The sequence below is a fragment of the Salmo salar genome, chromosome 06 (genome assembly GCF_965601325.2).
Source record: "Salmo salar chromosome 06, fSalSal1, whole genome shotgun sequence".
In the NCBI taxonomy this organism is placed as follows: Eukaryota; Metazoa; Chordata; class Actinopteri; order Salmoniformes; family Salmonidae; genus Salmo; species Salmo salar.
Window position 1 is genome coordinate 78,734,891 of NC_138296.1, and position 12,864 is coordinate 78,747,754.

General features: G+C 42.4%; 1 protein-coding gene across 1 annotated transcript; it reads left to right on the forward strand.

Moving 5' to 3' along the window:
* The first annotated feature begins 1,121 nt into the window (after positions 1 to 1,121).
* Positions 1,122 to 12,167, forward strand: LOC106608065 (lysosome-associated membrane glycoprotein 5). Its single transcript, XM_014205745.3, has 6 exons — positions 1,122 to 1,960; positions 3,444 to 3,622; positions 4,104 to 4,235; positions 4,595 to 4,691; positions 5,934 to 6,122; positions 10,891 to 12,167. The coding sequence occupies exons 1-6, from the start codon at positions 1,903 to 1,905 to the stop codon at positions 11,067 to 11,069; spliced, it is 834 nt and encodes a 277-aa protein (XP_014061220.1). The 5' UTR covers positions 1,122 to 1,902; the 3' UTR covers positions 11,070 to 12,167.
* Positions 12,168 to 12,864: the final 697 nt, after the last annotated feature.

Consider the following 12,864-nt stretch of genomic DNA (forward strand, 5'->3'; position numbering starts at 1 on the left):
ATTCCCCGCGTTTAAACAGAGCGGGAAGGAGGCGCAGGAAGGCGCGTGTGGAGGAGATCCCGCCTCAGGTTCACCGCGAGGAATGCCGCGTTCAGAGACATTCCCGCTGAGCACGAGACACCCGCAGGTGGGTAGCAAGCCCAGCATAGACAGTATCAGTGCAGTGAAATGCGAGTTTGACTTCAATTTTAAAACGGCCCATTCTTCTTAAACAGTATTTCTCTGAGGATCATGCGTAATAGCCAAATGTCCTTTTGGAGAGCCGCAGTGTGTGCAGGCTTTCCCCCCCACTTATTTTATTCCAGCACTACTAACACACTTTATTAAACTTGCCTAATTGTGATTCTAGATTGAGGACTATAGGAGATTAGTTGAATCAGGTGTGTTAGTTCTGCCTTGGGCTGGAGCAAATACCTGTACACACTGCAGCTATTCAGTAGCCCTCTTGTATAGTGTTGGGAAGGGGCGGGACAAAAGCAAATGCATATCCACGGGGAGGCCTCAAGCAGCACAAATAGGATTCCTGTGCTACTGTAAAGATTATGTACATTTACTTGGAATAACAAACGCCATCACTTTCATAGCTATTCATATCGGTTGTGAAATATCAATACTATACATGTCATTTCTTTAAATTGTTTTCATGGATTACATTTCTATTTCAGTTATATTCTTGAATTGTGAAATATTAATATTAATGAATAAATCATCGTTGGTATTTCTAAATGGTAAGTGTTTGTGTTCTTTGGAGGAGGAAAGTGTGTGTGTGTTTCCTCAATGTCAAGCTTCTTGGTAAGTTATGAAACCTTCACATAACCTTGACGTTAGAATACTGGGTCATTCTGTAAAGTCTACTGAGAAAGCTAGCACATTTACAGCGCGTTATAGTTCTTTCATGTATTATTTATTGCCTATGTTTGTGGAAGCAATGTGAAGGGGGGGGGGCGGTAGAGGTGACATGAGTATAGAGGTGTCAGAGCTGAAACGGTTGACAGGCAGTTTTCACTCGATCAGCTATTATTTTCTGAGTGCTTGGCATACACTGGCAATGTCCGCTATTACCAAATTACAAGAGATACAACATCATCTGACACATCACACATAGTTATTCGTGTCGTGTGTTTATTAACGTTTAAAATCATTAAAATCATAGACACACAAAAGTCAAGACTGTGTATTTAAGCTGTAGTATGCGCAATGTCTATAACAAAGGTGTGAGAGAGTGGACACTCGCACACACGCACTGCCCGGTGTTCTCAAGATTGAGTTCACATTCCGTTGTGTGTGGGGGAGAGCACGTCGCCAGACTGCAATCCACGCACACACACGCCACAGCAACTACAACCTGCCCAGAAGCAGAGAGGAGGGGGTAGCACACACCTCAGCTGCAATCACAGAGATGGAAACAGCAGCATTGCGGGACTGACTAGCTGTGGTTGCTGCTGCGAAGCTTCTTGAAGGAAACTAACTTCGGGAGAGAAACTTCACTTCTTCCCCCAGCGAATCGCCTGAGTCACGCAGAGCGTCGTTTCCGGCTCCCTGTCTGTCTTAGTATGTGCAGGGGAAACTCTGCTTCGCCGCCGGTGACGCTCACCAAAAGCTCTCCCATCGTCTGAATTTAGAGAGAGGAGAGAGTCTTTAAGCTGTACAATGCGTTCAGATAGCAGTTAACGAAACAACCGTGACATTTGAATACGCAGCAAACCAGGTGCTAACTCTCACATTCACCAGGAGATTTGCTGCATTCGCGATGATCGTGACTACGAGACACTGAGCAGCGGTATCCCTCCTCTCTCTCTTTCTTTCTCTCTCCCGCTCTCTTTTCTCTCTTTCTCTCGCTCTCGCTCTCTCTTCGCGGGTTCACTACAAGGCTACCAGCCATTTAGCCATTTCAGCAGTGCAATGGAGAAGCTCAGATTCAGCACCTTGGACAGCGCCGGAGTTCTACTGTGTTTGTTCGGTAAGCGGGGGGTGTGTGTGTGTGTGTGCGGTGTGTGTGTGTGTGTGTGTGTGTGTGTGGCATACGATATTTCGGTCGTGACTGCACACTGCAGCCTGCGTGTCTGTCTGTCGTGTGTGTGTGTGTGTGTGTGTGTGTATGTGTGGGCGCGCATCTGTGTGTGTGTGAGAGAGAGAGACAGATAGAGAGAAAAAATCCTGTTGAATTTGTGCGTAGCAGCACAACCACCTGTTTTGACGTCAGTGCGGTGAAATGCGCTTTATGAGAAAAAGAGTCAAGTGCTTGTCATTATTAGAGCATTAGACTCACTGGTATGGGCGTCCCAATGAGCTGCCCATGTCGCTAAGGCATGCAGGGGACGAGTAACTCACTCACTTGAGATCGAAGAGGTATCTTACAACCGTGTCATGTAGCTGTGTATTGTTTTACATCTGAGTGGGCAAATATACTCAAGAGAAGATTCGCTAAATGATCGGCCCGTTGTCTTTTGGGAGAAGATAAGTCCCTTTTAGTCTAATCTTTGAGTCTAATCTTTGAGTATTTGGGCACCCTGGTTTTGCTGATCATACACTGATTATTCAGTCTACAACATCATTGACACTAAAACAGATTCTTTCCAACCATCATTGACTGAAAATTAAGTAGTTCATTATTCTATTTTCTACAGATTCTATTTTATTCTGTTCCATCTGTTGATCTCACATGTTTTAATTAAAACCTCTTAGTCTAACTGCACTGTCCAATTTACATTAGCTATTACAGTGAAAGAATACCATGCTATTGTTTGAGGAGAGTGCACAGTTATGAACTTAAAAAGTTATTGATAAACCAATTAGGCACATTTGGGCAGTCTTGATACAACATATTGAACAGAAATGCAATGGTTCATTGGATGAGTCTAAAACTCTGCTGCCATCTAGTGGGCAAAATGTAAATTGTGCCTGGGCTGGAATAATACATTATGGCCTTTCTCTTGCATTTCAAAGATGATGGTACAAAAAAAATACAAAAAAACACGTTTTTTTTCTCTTTGTCTTATCTTTTACCAGATCTAATGTGTTATACTATCCTACATTAATTTCACATTTCCACAAACTTCAAAGTGTTTCCTTTCAAATGGTATCAAGAATATACATATCCTTGCTTCAGGTCCTGAGCTACAGGCAGTTAGATTTGGGTATGTAATTTTATGCGAAAATTGAAAAAACGGGTCCGATCCTTAACAAGAATGTAATCTTTCTGCCAATATCAGATATGTCCATGTCCTGGGAAATATTCTTGTTACTTACAACCTCATGCTAATCGCATTAGCCTACGTTAGCTCAACCGTCCCGCAGGGGACCCACCAATCATGTAGAGGTTTTTAAGAATATTCATTGGAATATAGTTGGCGCTAGAAAACATATAAACTGTTATTGATTTGCCACTTTATTCCCACTGTACTCTACACTGCTGACATGACTCTATATCTCCCTGTGTTCAGCGATCCTGGTCCGGTTTACGGTCACGGCGGAGCAGGACGGAGAGAACCTCTCCGGTCTGTCCACCAACCCGGATAAAGACATATTCGTGGTACGAGAGAACGGGACCACATGCCTCATGGTCGAGTTCGCTGTCCGCTTCATGGTCCCCTTCGATGTCCTCGCGCTCAATGGGATAGATGTAAGACATGACTCCGATATTTGATGGCTCAGCATATTTGTAGAATGTTACTTTTACTTTGAATGTACACTGTTCAAGTCAAGATTGCATATACAATTGGGTAGATAATAAAGTTAGAATAGCCCTACATTTTGAGACACTTTACCCTCCGGACCTAGCCTACTTATGGGAATGTGTAGGTGGACAGAACCTGTCAGACTTCGTCTGTCTATCAACTTGAACTGACAGTAACACACTGTCCCATTTTTGTATGTAACAATTGTCTTTCATTCAGACACACGGACAGCCATGCCACGGTATTACGCACTGTGGACTGTGCGTAAAATGATGTGCAGATCTTTTGGAAACACTGTACTGGGCTGTAGCAACAGTGTACCAGTGTGAAACAATTCATAGAAGAGTAATCTACTGAGAATAAAACAAGTGTCTGATCAACACAATGAATCATACACTACTGAATGATCTGTTCTGTTCTTTGTAGCTTATCACGGAGAATGCGTATCTGGCTCTGCCTCGCGGGGCAGACATAGAGGGCAAATGCGGGAGCCAGGACGCCCATATACACATCTCGTGGAATGATAACGCCTACACACTCCGCATCTACTTCGTCAAGGTTTGTCCCCTTGTATGAAATAGTCAGTGGGCAAGCGGAGGCGATTTACAATTACCCAAAATCATTAAGTGCGTTCACCCCCTGTGGAATTCTTGTAAAAATCTGTTTGGGTAACATCGCCTACACATAACAGCCAGGCATAATGTTCTGCTGCTGGTGACGATATGGTAAAAAAACGAATATTGGAAAGCAGGGAATGACTGTGTGTGTGTGTGTGTGTGTGTGTGTGTGTGTGTGTGTGTGTGTGTGTGTGTGTGTGTGTGTGTGTGTGTGTGTGTGTGTGTGTGTGTGTGTGTGTGTGTGTGTGTGTGTGTGTGTGTGTGTGTGTGTGTGTGTGTGTGTGTGTGTGTGTGTTGCAGGAAACCAGTGGCAAGAGACATGATGTGTGGAAGATTAGCAAGGTGCAGTTCGTTTATGACACCTCGGAGAAAACGCATTTCCTCAACTCATACAACCGTGAGTAGCAATTGTAACCCACTCAGCAATTTCTGTGTTTGTTTTGCGATATGGTTTCATTGAAAAATTATTTCACATTTATACTAAACTGATACAATTAAGAAAGACAATTCACATGGGCCTTTGGATATTTCCAAATGTAATTTGTATTTTTTCAGTTTTCTTTCTACAAAACATTATTATTATTATTATTATGTTCCTTCTTAATATTTCTTTGGTCACTTCTGATTTATTTCAGCCATTTCGATTAGATCTATTATAAACTAATTCATTTAATAGCCGTCGTGACTTATTGAGAAGCATAAAAAAAAATCACTAATATAGGCTACATTCACGTCCTGACCATAGAATGCTGTTATTTTCTATGGTAGAATAGGTCAGGGCGTGACAGGGGGGGTTTTCTAGTTTAGATTTTCTATGTTATGTTCTAGTTTTGTATTTCTATGTTAGGCATTGTTTGGGATGATCTCCAATTAGTGGCAGCTGGTCATCGTTGTCTCTAATTGGAGATCATACTTAAGTAGGTGTTTTTCCCACCTGGGTTTGTGGGAGATTGATTTTGAGTAAGTGTATGTTGTAACTCTTCATCACGGTTTGTTGTCTTTGGTCATTCAGTTTATTTGTATGTATTGCATAGTTTCACAGTTTAATGAAGAAAAAATGTGGAACGATACACACGCTGCGATTTGGTCCGCTCCTTCATCCTATGACAACCGTGACACGTAGTCTACCCCGACCGCGCCGTTTTTGGATTTAATATTAATCCACATTTTAAAACTCATGATGGGACAGGCTGGAGTAAAGTTGAAAATGCAGTTATTGAAAGCAAACATTGCATTTTTTGCTGGATTTTCATCGAAGCACGTTTTGATTATACTGTAGGTCGCCTTTTTTTCTGTACATGCTATTGGTGTGTCTATCGCAGTGGCTGTTTTATGTGTTTGTATCCTATACCCTTGTACATAGAGGTTTTATACTTAAGAGGTTTTAACATTTCAATACTTATTCCTAAATCTTTCATAAATATTTGCTGAATAGGCTACATAGACTTTTATTTCAATATTGTGTATCCTATAGGCATACACATTTCTTTTACCAACTTCTATTAAAGTTGTGCTTTTGTGTTTCTCTGTATGAAATGCATGCTTGTGTGTGTATGCATGCATTTTCTGTTTGTACCTACCTACTCATATAATATGTCTCCTCATGAACTGTATCCTCCTATTCCTTCTCTCTATACAGCTGGGAAGCACACAGCCAGCACCCACCATTTGTCAGCGTTAGAGACCCCTGCTGGCCGCTCATATGTCTGCGAGGCTAAGCAGACACTCACCCTCATCTCCAGTGACCACCAGAAGGGAGTGACTGTTGCCATAAGTGACGTCCAGATCCAGCCCTTCGACATCAACTCAGATTTCACATTCAGTGAAGGTACAGAATCTAACCCTAACGTCATACAGCCATGTTCAGTGAAGGTACAGACTCTAACCCTAACCCTAACTAACTCTAGTTTAACTAACTGTAACTCTAACCCTAATGTCATACAGCCATGTTCAGTGAAGGTACAGACTCTAACCCTAACCCTAACTAACTCTAGTTTAACTAACTGTAACTCTAACCCTAATGTCATACAGCCATGTTCAGTGAAGGTACAGACTCTAACCCTAATGTCATACAGCCATGTTCAGTGATGATACAAATAGAACAATAACCTACAGTAGTACTCCCCTCAATTTGCAAATGTTTCACACATGTCAAATGTATAGCCCAGTATCAAAAAGTTTGTCATCTTGAGGAGAGATCTGACACTAGTGATGATGGTGATGACACTTTGTCGTAAAGTAGTATTGGAGGAGTTCTCACAACCCCTACAAACTACACTCTCCCCGCTCCCTTCATCTCCCTCTCCCTCACCCTTCTCTCTCTCTGGGGGATGTTACTGCAGATTGAAGAGCAGAGCTGCAGAGAGGGAGGGAGGGAGGATGAGAGAGAGGAAAGAGAGTAGAGGAGAAAGCAAGAGAGGTCATTAGAGAGGTCATATTGCTGTAGTTGTATCCATGTCCTCAATGCAGACTTTAGTTCTATAGTTCTGTCATGACTCTCTCTCCTGGGTGAGGATCAGAGGCGCCAGATCAGCTTGGCACATGGCAGGACAGATAGCTCAAACCCCCCCGAGGGGGAGTTGGGCCGGTTTTATGACTTAACACCAGTTGTAAACTTTCTCTCTCTTGCACTGAAGTACGGAGAAGTGAAAAATAATTTTGTTACAACGGAGAGAGACTTTGCCAAAACTTCAAACAATGAACATTGGGGCAATATATTTCAATATCCAAATGTTGGGAATTATGACAGATATAATATGGAAAATTAATGTATATTTTGTGATATCATAAAAATGATCAGAAAGACTGTATTACAAGATAAGTGTGCACGTCCTAGTGATCAGGTTTGCATCTAAATGTTGTATGAAATAAATGATTAAGTATAAGAATACTTTTGAAAGGATAGAAATATGATTTTAGCCTTCTAAATGAGATAATGGCTTTTCATATAAACCTGGGCCAAGTCAGTAACCACGCCCATGTGAGCACAGACATTGTGTCAACATGATGGAACCACCTTTCCGACCAGAGGGCTTAAAAGGACTCGCTGAAGAATTAACATATTAGACCAAGCAGGTGGATGGTGTAAGCCGGACGTCACGAAATGGTTAAAACTACAAGACCAGAAAAGGGTAAGACCCTCTGAAACTCTTGACAATTAAATAAGTTGAAGAAGTAGAAGCCTAAGTGTTATTGTTTATTAGTTGACTCCAATTGGGGGAAGGGTGGTAGGGTTTGCAGGGAATAATAAAGTTATATTCTAAAAAAAAGTATGTATGTCTATATAGGTATGTGTATATATGCGTATGTCAAATCAGATTAAATGTATTTATAAAGCCCTTCTTACATCAGCTGATATCTCAAAGTGCTGTACAGAAACCCAGCCTAAAACCCCAAACAGCAAGCAATGCAGGTGTAGAAGCACGGTGGCTAGGAAAAACTCCCTAGAAAGGCCAAAACCTAGGAAGAAACCTAGATGAACCAGGCTATGAGGGGTGGCCAGTCCTCTTCTGGCTGTGCCGGGTGGAGATTATAACAGAACATGGCCAAGATGTTGAAATGTTCATAAATGACCAGCATGGTCAAATAATAATAATCACAGTAGTTGTCGACGGCGCAACAGGTCAGCACCTCAGGAGTAAATGTGAGTTGGCTTTTCATAGCCGATCATTGAGAGTATCTCTACCGCTCCTGCTGTCTCTAGAGAGTTGAAAACAGCAGGTCTGGGACAGGTTGCACGTCCGGTAAACAGGTCAGGGTTCCATAGGCAGAACAGTTGAAACCTGGAGCAGCAGCTTGGCCAGGTGGACTGGGGACAGCAAGGAGTCATCATGCCAGGTAGTCCTGAGGCATGGTCCTAGGGCTTAGGTCCTCCGAGAGAGAAAGAGAGAATTAGAGAGAGGATACTTAAATTCACACAGGGCACTGGATAAGGCAGGAGAAGTACTCCAGATATAACAGACTAACCCTAGCCCCCCGACACATAAACTACTGCAGCATAAATACTGGAGGCTGAGACCGGAGGGGTCAGGAGACACTGTGGCCCCATCTGATGATACCCCCGGACAGGGCCAAACAGGCAGGATATAACCCCACCCACTTTGCCAAAGCACAGCCCCCACACCACTAGAGGGATACCTTCAACCACCAACTTACCATCCTGAGACAAGGCCGAGTATAGCCCACAAAGATCTCCGCCATGCACAACCCAAGGGGGGGGGGGGGGGGGGCAACCCAGACAGGAAGACCATGTCAGTGACTCAACCCACTCAAGTGACGCACCCCTCCTAGGGACGGCATGGAAGGGTACCAGTAGGCCAGTGACTCAGCCCCTGTAAGAGGGTTAGAGGCAGAGAATCCCAGTGGAGAGAGGGGAACCGGCCAGGCAGAGACAGCAAGGGCGGTTCGTTGCTCCAGTGCCTTTCTGTCCACCTTCACACTCCTTGGCCAGACTACACTCAATCATAGGACCTACTGAAGAGATGAGTCTTCAATAAAGACTTAAAGGTTGAGACTGAGTCTGCGTCTCTCACATGGGTAGGCAGACCATTCCATAGAAATTGAGCTCTATAGGAGAAATCCCTGCCTCCAGCTGTTTGCTTAGAGATTCTAGGGACAATTAGGAGGCCTGTGTCTTGTGATCGTAGCGTACGTGTAGGTATGTACAGCAGGACCAAATCGGAAAGATAGGTAGGAGCAAGCCCATGTAATGCTTTGTAGGTTAGCAGTAAAACCTTGAAATCAGCCCTTGCCTTAGCAGGAAGCCAGTGTAGGGAGGCTAGCACTAGAGTAATATGATCACATTTTGGGGTTCTAGTCAGGATTCTAGCAGCCGTATTTAGCACTAACTGAAGTTTATTTAGTGCTTTACCCGGGTAGCCGGAAAGTAGAGCATTGCAGTAGTCTAACCTAGAAGTGACAAAAGCATGGATACATTTTTCTGCATCACTTTTGGACAGAAAATTTCTGATTTTTCCAATGTTACATAGATGGAAAAAAGCTGTCCTTGAAACAGTCTTGATATGTTCGTCAAAAGAGAGATCAGGGTCCAGAGTAACGCCAAGGTCCTTCACAGTTTTATTTAAGATGACTGTACAACCATCAAGATTAATTGTCAGATTCAACAGAAGATGTGTATGGATATATTTACCAAAAAACAAAATATGGGGGATTGGCAATGATGCAGACAATTACATTGATGGAAGCAACAATCTTTCCACAATATTACGCTGATCCACCCTTTTAGAAAAAAAAATGTAAAAAATAAGTTGAAGACTAGACCAATAAATTCCCAGTCTGCAGCTGGTTTGTAAAGTAGTCTAGGACAATTGACCAAGACGAGAGGGAAAGAACAAATCTCTCTCACCATCATAGGTACCTCTGAGGTATCTAGTCTAACAACCAGATGGAAGTACAGATCGATGTGAACATCGCAAGGTACACCTCTGATGTATCCATTCTAACGAACACTCAGCGACAAAGAAGCCTACAACTAAGGACATTGTGACCTCTGGTGGACAACCAGAGACTTACATTGAACTACTTGCCGTAGACGGATAGAGTGATTTCAACAGAAAGACGTCAGAAAAAAACATCTACGCATAAATATGTTTCACTTCTAATCCGAATTAGCGGTTGTTAGGGTGCTAAATATTCATATTTACGGTGAGCGTAGTTTCCAAATGTATGTACAATAAGTCCACTTTCTTTGTCTCTCCTGCTCTTTATCTTTCCCCACCCCTTTCCATTGTGTAATAAACCGTAATATTGGGTTAGTCCACTAGGGAATTTTCATGTGCATTATGTTAGTAATTGATAACCTATACCGTGTGTGTGTGTTTCTGTGTGATTAGTTAGTAAATAAATAGTTAAGCCAATTTGTGTATCACTGATAAATCACTTAGGCTAGGGTTCTTGTGGATTAAGATATTTGTGACGTTCAGAATGAGACTGATATATGAAAATAATTGATTGATGACTGGTATGATATTGATATATTCTTGAGTTAATTCGGGACATGATAACTCATTAAAAGTAAAAAATACAGATCACTTAAATGTGACTCTTTCTAATTTAGAGACCAGTGAGACTGTTTCTGGGACATTTTGACCTCATATTATTAAATGTTGACCTTTGGCCTGATATTAATCAGTGATGTCACGTTAACCCTCTCTCATAGAGGATAACCTTCTCACTGTGGGGATGGGAAAAATGAAGGGATGTGACTGACCAGCAAACCCATGTTTCATTTCCCAGTTAGTTAAAGTTAAGGTTTAGGGTTTATGGTTTAGGGTTGCAGGCCAGTCATGTAGCTTTAGTTGCACATGTGTGGATAGAACTGTGTGTGTGTGTTTGTGTGTGCATGAGTGTGAGTGTGTGTCTGTGTGTGTAGGGGTAGGTAGCATGTGTTTGAATGCACTTTTGAGCTTATTTGACACATGAACACATCACTAACAGTTGATTTAATGCAAGGCATTGGCATGCAACAGACAGACAAAAAACACACACACACACACACACACACACACACACACACACACACACACACACACGTGTGAATAGATTAGAACTGTGTGTGTGTGTGTGTCTACCTGCAGCCTATAAGTGCATCACGGACCAGAGGGAACAGCTCGAGGAGACTCTTCCTCTGATCCTGAGCTTCATCCTGGGCCTCATCATCGTCATCACGCTGTCCGTCTACCACTTCCACCTTAAACTGACCGCTGCCACTCAGTCTCAGCTGCCCTGCGACCGATCCATGTACAAGAACATGTAAGGAACTGGACATTTAAACATACCACAAATCTCCCTGGTCAAGAGGAATATGTAAGGAATCAGATATCATCACAATAGTACAACTCCATGTTCAAGGTAATAGGACATTGAAACAAGCACAACGTGATGTTGAAGGTAATAGGACATTGAAACAAGCACAACGTGATGTTCAAGGTAATAGGACATTGAAACAAGCACAACGTGATGCTCAAGACATTACAACCACTACACTTTAAAATCAAGACAACATGACCACTCTCCATTCAAGGATTGGACATTAGAACAACAATCATTGACTACAATTATAACCACAACGCTCCTGCCTCTCCAAAGTCAAACCAACGTGACTTCCCCTGCTCTGAACTTCACCATATATTGGAGAGTAGGCCGGAGCTTCATGGAGTCCTAACTTGCAATATGGCTAACTTGAGACATGCTTTTGAGTAAAACCATGCATTGAAGTCAATTGGAGACTTGCGCAACATTTGATTTACGCACAGAGATTTTTCAGTTAGCATTCCACCCATAGGTGGTGTTCTGTTGTTTGTGTCCAGAAATCGTGGTTATGTCGAAAAGCCTGCAGTTTGTCATTCCCCATCACCTGTCTCTCTCTGTCTTTTCTGTAAACGCGCCGCAAAAGAAACCTTGCAGGTGGCAGGTCCAGAGTTGATGTTCGGCTGAAGTTTTAACTTTTTCAAATCCAGTTTTTCCTTTTTGTTTTTGAATGCAATCATAGTGGTGAAAGTGGAGAGTGTTGTGCAGGTGTTTCAACGACCTTCAGAAATCATGAAAAATAAATCATTGCAGGCAGTGTATTTACTTTGGTTTGATGGATCCTTTTCCAGATCCCATTTTATGGAATTATATCAAGAAAAAATATGTACATAAAACAAATAAAACGTGTTCTGTAAAAAAACTTGCAAAGAAATTATGTAATTTTTCTTCAATCAGAATGTCAGAAGAACAAAGTGTATCATTGTGAAAGGAATGTGCGATATTTAAGCTTAAAAAATAATAAATGTACAATATTTTCAGAAAGAACTATGCTGATGCAAACTTTGATGTTCACTGAAATAAATTTCCTAGAAGATGTCCTAAACCTGCGTAGGTCTGTTTTTCATGTTGTTTTGTGTATGCCCATATAAAACTGGTTAGCTATACCTTTGGACAACTTTTGTATTTTTTATTTTACCAGGTAAGTTGACTGAGAACCCATTCTAATTTACAGCAACAACCTGGGGAATAGTTACATGGGAGAGGAGGGGGGATGAATGAGCCAATTGTAAACTGGGGATGATTAGGTGACTGTGATGGTATGAGGGCCAGATGGGAATTTAGCCAGGACACCGGGGTTAACACCCCTACTCTTACGATAAGTGCCATGGGATCTTTAGTGACCACAGACAGTCAGGACACCCGTTTAATGTCCTGTCCGAAAGACGGCACCCTACACAGGGCAATGTCCCCAATCACTGCCCTGGGGCATTGGGAAAGGGTGCCTCCTACTGGCCCTCCAACTTTAATTTGCTCTGATTGTTGGATAGGCCTATTGTAAAATATATTTCAGTGGCCCGCTTTTCAGGCTTCAGTAGCCCCGTGTTACAGAACATGAGAACAAATCACGGAATATTGTCACACTAAATGGACTTAAAATCTGAAAGAGATGGGTTACTTTCATAATATTAATTGAAGTCCCAACTATGAGTCTTCTAGGGGAGCGGTTGACAGCTGCGACTGAGCCTGGGTGATCAATGCTCTTGTCGGGCGTGGCATGGCCCAGTCGTCGAGGCGGAGAT

Excerpts from the sequence above, each read along its gene's own strand:
- LOC106608065 (XM_014205745.3), top strand. The coding sequence starts at position 1,903 with ATGGAGAAGCTCAGATTCAGCACCTTGGACAGCGCCGGAGTTCTACTG. Across the intron at positions 1,961-3,443 it reads AGTTCTACTGTGTTTGTTCG|CGATCCTGGTCCGGTTTACG; the intron begins GTAAGCGGGGGG and ends CCCTGTGTTCAG. Across the intron at positions 3,623-4,103 it reads TCGCGCTCAATGGGATAGAT|CTTATCACGGAGAATGCGTA; the intron begins GTAAGACATGAC and ends TGTTCTTTGTAG.